This window comes from Morone saxatilis, unplaced genomic scaffold (assembly GCF_004916995.1).
Source record: "Morone saxatilis isolate NCDOM2014 unplaced genomic scaffold, NCSU_SB_2.0 Contig22, whole genome shotgun sequence".
NCBI lineage: Eukaryota > Metazoa > Chordata > Actinopteri > Moronidae > Morone > Morone saxatilis.
Genome location: NW_023339785.1, coordinates 10,842,152 through 10,847,945, shown reverse-complemented (window position 1 = coordinate 10,847,945; position 5,794 = coordinate 10,842,152). Strand labels below are relative to the sequence as shown.

Below are 5,794 nucleotides of genomic sequence, written 5' to 3'. Positions count from 1 at the left end.
CATAATTCATGTATCCAGAACTGACATGATATCCAAGGAATTCACTTGTTTTCAAGCTGTACAGGTAGTAAAACATCTGGAATGAAAGAACATCGAATCATATTCCAATAAAAACTTGATGAATAAGCATTTGGTTGGTCTAGGCCAACTGCACTCGCGTTAGTTTGCATTCTCCAAAACCGAGCCGCGTAGGAAAAGGTAGTGCGAGATCCTGTTAAGTACCACCAAGTAAGATAGCCAACAGTGTACAAAGTAAGTCTTTAAAAGGTGTGGGGGGTTCCCTGTTATATGACATTATGTAGTGCATTCCTGAGCGAGTGTTATATCCGTGTGAGGCGCGTGCCCGGGCCAGTCAATACATAAGCAGACGATTTGACGCTAGGTTTTTAGCTGTTCTATAGTACTAGTCAGGTAGTTTAGTCCAGTTCGGTTCCAAGCAATGGCTGCCACTCCTGACGAGGAGCGCAAGATAAATCTGAGGAGTCTCTGAAATGATTCGGGACAGGAAAATAAGAAGACAATTTAATTAGTGAATACTGTTCAATGTTTGGATCATTCTCTGATTCTCCACCATTTTGAAATGTTAAAGGCCTGAGAAGTGAACTACAAGCTGTTAAATAATGCAAGGTACAATATCTTCAGTCTGCATTGTATTGAGGTTTTAGAAAGTATAAAATGAAATACTGAAGTGGAGTACATGTACTCCGAAAACTGTACTTAAGTACAGAACTTGAGTTATTTAGTTACTTTCCACCACTGTCACAATCAGCGATGTTAGCCAAGGAGAACACATCTCCTTGTTCAGAAGGACATTTGTCAGTTCAGGGTACCTGGGTTTGGAATCACAGGTACAACTTGAAAAACAGGTTAAAACCCTTTTTATCGTGCAGCAGACTGAATATTTTTTCATCCAGATGATAGGAAAAGACTTGTCAACTGTTTAACAGTGGTAAGTGTTTGTTAAATGACATTGCCTGAAAGATCGCCTTGGGTATTTATTCTTCAGAAAAAGGATGCTTATAGTTCTGTGACTGAAATGTAATGGTAAGATAAGAGAAGCACAAACTGGAGAAGCATGATTACCTTTGAGCTTTCTGCTACGGAGAACTTGCGAAATCTCCCTCTAATCAGAATATTTACTAAGTTTGGTAATGGAGTGGTTTTCTGTTTGTGTGTGGAAAAGATGAGAGAGGGCAAGTAGAGTTTGTGAGCTTTTTTTTTTTTTTTCAGCAGTGCCCTAGAAACAGGCAGAGTCACAGTCTACAGATGTTTGTATGACGGAGGGCTGTTGCTGAGGCCTGCGCTGTGGATCTGCCGGCACAGCAAGTGCATTATTCATTTGTAGTATGATTCATGAAGATTTGCAACAGCTTACAACAGTTAAGTATTAATAAAGGGAGGGCTTGAAATGTGCAACAAAGGTAAAATGTCACGACTCACCAAGGCATGACACGGTGACGTATTAATCCTGTGGATCAGTGGTTTTATTACTGAGAAGTTTGAAGTGATTTTAATTCAGCGATATCCCTACTTTAGAAGCTTCTCATCTTTGAGCTTATGTCATCCTGAGTTAAGAGGGGAAATCCTTGGGATCAAAGTCTGCAGCAGACACACCCTAATGCGTCTAATGCCAACCTACTCCACACGCACACACGCACATGCACACGCATGCACGCACATGCACGCACACACACAACTAAGTGAACTTCACACTTTCCATGCAGAATAAGCAGAAATGTTGATAGCTTATCTCTATGTCTTATGTAACACTGAAGTAGTTTTATATATTTAATATGATTAATGTCCTTTATGACCAGCAGATTGCAGATTTTTCCTCTAATGTGGTCCCATTATTAAACAATAAACATTGTATTACAAGAACTTGGGCCCTAATGGTCACTCTTTAATGATTTTATGGCTGTTGTGTAGGGGCCCATTAAGTAAACAAAATGGAGTATAGCATACGGCAGAAACACTTTTCATACTAGCTCTGAAGTAGACGGAAGCATAATAAAACTTTTTTTTTTATTTTTGTGATGTGGTTTTGAATTCATGGTCTGAACAAGGTTAACATTGCATATTATCCCTCAAATATAATGTAGGCCCGCTCTGGGCCAATCAGTAACCAATAACACTTGCAGTTATAGTGCTAATATTCAGTGTGACTTTTTAAAAATGCATAAAGGCAAATGTGAGATACACCAATTCTCAGAATTTCACCTAAATTTAAATGAGAAAGATTTGCTGTCAGATGTGTTGGGTTGAAATCTTGTATAGTACAAGTACGAAGTAGCATAAAGTAAAAACACTCAAATAAAGTAAAGTGCTTGAGTCAATTTTCACCATTGGATCTTAAGTTTATTGTGAACCCTCGATGGAGAGGCAGAAAGTTGAGCAAGAAAGAGAGGAAATGTGTAAGTGGTATGTAAGTGTCACTTGGCGGTCTGATTGATCGCCTCGCTGATGAAAACATTTTCCCCACATGGACACAGACCCTGATTAGGACCAGTTTTTTCTGCTGCCTCTGTGGTGACTGATGAACACACAGTGACACTGAGCCAGCACCACCCTGCTCCTCAACAGCAGAGGAAATGGTCACATCCAGGAAGGACGTGGAGGCTTGATGGGAAGCGATGATAGAGTTCCCCTTGCATACGTACCAGTCATCATTACGGGAATTACACTTCATCGACAGACTGCCCTCAGTCTGAATCCACTGCCTGCTCTCTGCTGTCTCTGCACTAACAAATGAGCCAACTTCACAGGCCTGGTCCAGTGGAAATTTCTATTGATTTGATCCCTGCTCCTAGTTTCCATTAGTGTGAAAAAAGGCACTGCAGAGAAACCACTCAGACCAGTCCAGCAGGTGTGTGGGTGTGTGTTGTTGTCACGTCAGTGTTCAGGTATGCTGGCATACCTGGTTCATCTACATAATGTGACTGTACAGGTGGACCTTGTTCTCTGCCATGTTGTTCTGACTGGCAGTTATTTTCTTAGCTACACCTCTTTTCTTTTAAACGTATCAGCTGTGTGAGTGTGTGTAAGTGTCTGTTGGGGTGTGTGTGTGTGTTGGTGTGTGCCTGTGTGTGTGTGTGTGTGTGTGTGGTGAGAATGGATGAAATGCCACCCAAAGAAGACATGACAATATTATGGATGGTGCTGTTAATGATGAAATCTCTTGTTTTGTCTGACCAACAGTCCAGAAGTGAAGATACAAGATATTAATTTAAAATGATATAAAAGACAAGAAAGTAGCAAATCCTCACACTTTAAAAGCTGTAAACTTGAGCACTTTATTTTTGATAAAAATAGTTACTAATTTGATTAAATGACTTTGAATTATTGTGAGTTGTCAGATTTACAGTGCAGTCCATAAGTATTTGGACAGATGCACATTTTTTGTTGTTGTTTTGGCTCCATACTCCGGCATGTTGGTATTGTATAACAAAATAGCTATTAGGATAAACGAACAAACACCAACTAACCAGAAACAGTCAAATTGTAAAAAAAAAAAAAAAATCCTAATACATACATTTTGCTTTAAGCTGTTTTTGCCACCCAAAATAAATTAGCTCTCACTCATTTATGGATGTATATGCAGTTTTTTGGCTCATATGTGATACAGATAAGTAGTTACTGTCTGTATTTTATCTTCAGTTTATTATCATTTAAGCCACATTTGACTTGCTGGAAACATGGGTTATTTAACTAGAGGTCGCAGATTGCAACTAACTGAACATTGCTTGCGTGTAAATATAAACTAGTCTTATGATTTTGCTTTGATGTAACTGATGTTCGTCTCCTCAGAGAGAGTTTTGAAAATGTTCTCTGTCCACATTTCAGAGAGCGTGTTGTGTGTGTGTGCAGGCTTTATGCATGACACGCAGTACAAAAGTTAGTCTTGTACAAGATACGGCACAGTACCTTGCAATCCTGTGCAACATCAGTGCTGCATTATGAATATATGATCCCAGCCACATGGGAGGGAGATGAGGCCATACAGTTAAACTATTAATAACTGCACATTGAATGAAGCCTTTGCTGCTGCTGCTGCTGCTCTGTTCTGTTGCAGCACTTTGCACTGCAGCTCACATCTGTTATCGCACTGAGCAGCAGGCCTTTCTGGTGGAGGAGCCCTGCTGGCTGTAATCTCAATGGCCTGGCAAATGGAGTTATGCTAATGTGTCTCCACTCCTCCAGAAGGTGAGTGGAGTGTGGCATGGTGTTGTTTATTCACGGCCATGACTTCGCCACGGTCCAGAGAAAGGGCAGCTCTAACGGTTCATGAACTTGTGCTCAGAACACCAGTTCAGAATATGTGTGTTGTCATGTCACGCCCTCTCTGCACATGCTCCTTTTGTGAGGCCTCTCCCATTTCTGTTAAAGGTCCAGTGTGTAACTTTTAGGAGGCTCTGTTGGCAGAAATGGAATATGATTTTTATAAGATGTTTTCATTAGTGTATAATCACCTTGATATAGGTATTGTTGTGTTTTCATTACCCTGGAATGAGCTGTGTTTATCTGCAGACATAAAACAAATAAAAGCAGCAAATACTCAAATTTGAGAAGCTGGAACCAGGAAATGTTTTGATACTTTTGTTTAAAAAAAAATACATTTGATGAATCATTTGCTGATGAATTTTCTGGCAACCTTCTAAATAAACGATCAATCGACTAACTATGGCCGACTTCATCACGTTTTTATGAGGAGATTTGAGCTGCTCTTTAATATTTAGTTTTTATGCTTTTTGTTTTCCTACAGATGTCCGTACCTTGCTGTGCATCTGTCTCCTGCCATCCCAGTTTTCGCTGCCCTGCTCTTCCTCTTCGTCATGGCCATGTTACTGAGGACCAGCTTCAGTGACCCTGGGGTGCTGCCACGGGCCCTTCCAGAGGAGGCTACATTCATCGAGATGGAAATTGGTGAGTTACTGGAATGGTTTAATGGTTTTATTAAGTTTTAAGCACTTATTTTCTTTTTTTCTCTATAATATTAAATATTCATAATTAAATAAGCATAATCAAATTTAGAAAGAAATCTTTAGGTATTATCTATTATCTAAAAACTGAGCTAGTAGTTTAATCAGGACTGTATGGGTGTGGTTATTTTATTGACGATGACCAAACTGTTATCAGATTCTGATGTTGCTAAATCCTGATTGGTGCAAAAGTATGTTATGTCTTTTTCCAATGGCGCTCCACCCATGTCAAACCAGTTGGAAAGGTTCTCTACCTACAGTCCCCCTTGGCAGCTTATTGTTTAGCTGTTTGGACGCAACTCTACTGTTTTGGTTCACTCTCTCTAAGGCAGCTGCTCAGAATCAAACAGACACAGTTGGTGACTAACTGGTGAACATAGTGGAGCATTGAGCAGCTAAAGAGGCAGGTATTTCCCTCAGGAGTTGGTAGAGACCAAAAACTGAGCAAAAAAGAGGGTGAATGTTGGTCTTTGGTTTATTCATTAGAAACACAACTCTGAATTAATGATAACGTTTCTCTGTGACTGCTGGACGCATAAATAAACAACAGTTTGCTACAAAATTGAAATTGTCTTGACTTTCACCAAATTGCCCCAAAAAATCTGTTATTGCAAATTTAAAGTCCAGTTTTTAACATTTAGTAGGATATATTAATACAAGTGGAATATTATATTCACAGGTATGTTTTCATCAGTGTATAATCAGCTGAAAATAAGAATCGTTGTGTTTTTGTTACCTCAGAATGAGCTGTTTATATCCACACATATCCACGGGTCGCCTTCCACGGAGGGTGCCATGTTGAATCGCCATGTTTC

The 5,794-nt window shown here is 39.7% G+C and overlaps 1 protein-coding gene across 1 annotated transcript in view; it reads left to right on the top strand.

Annotated features, from left to right (window-relative positions):
• The window catches only part of zdhhc9 (zinc finger DHHC-type palmitoyltransferase 9), a 27,227-nt gene that overhangs the window by 4,242 nt on the left and 17,191 nt on the right, over positions 1-5,794 (top strand). Inside the window, exon 3 of the mRNA XM_035669845.1 lies at positions 4,763-4,923. Coding sequence (XP_035525738.1) covers positions 4,763-4,923 — 161 coding nt within the window. The remainder of the gene's footprint in view (positions 1-4,762; positions 4,924-5,794) is intronic.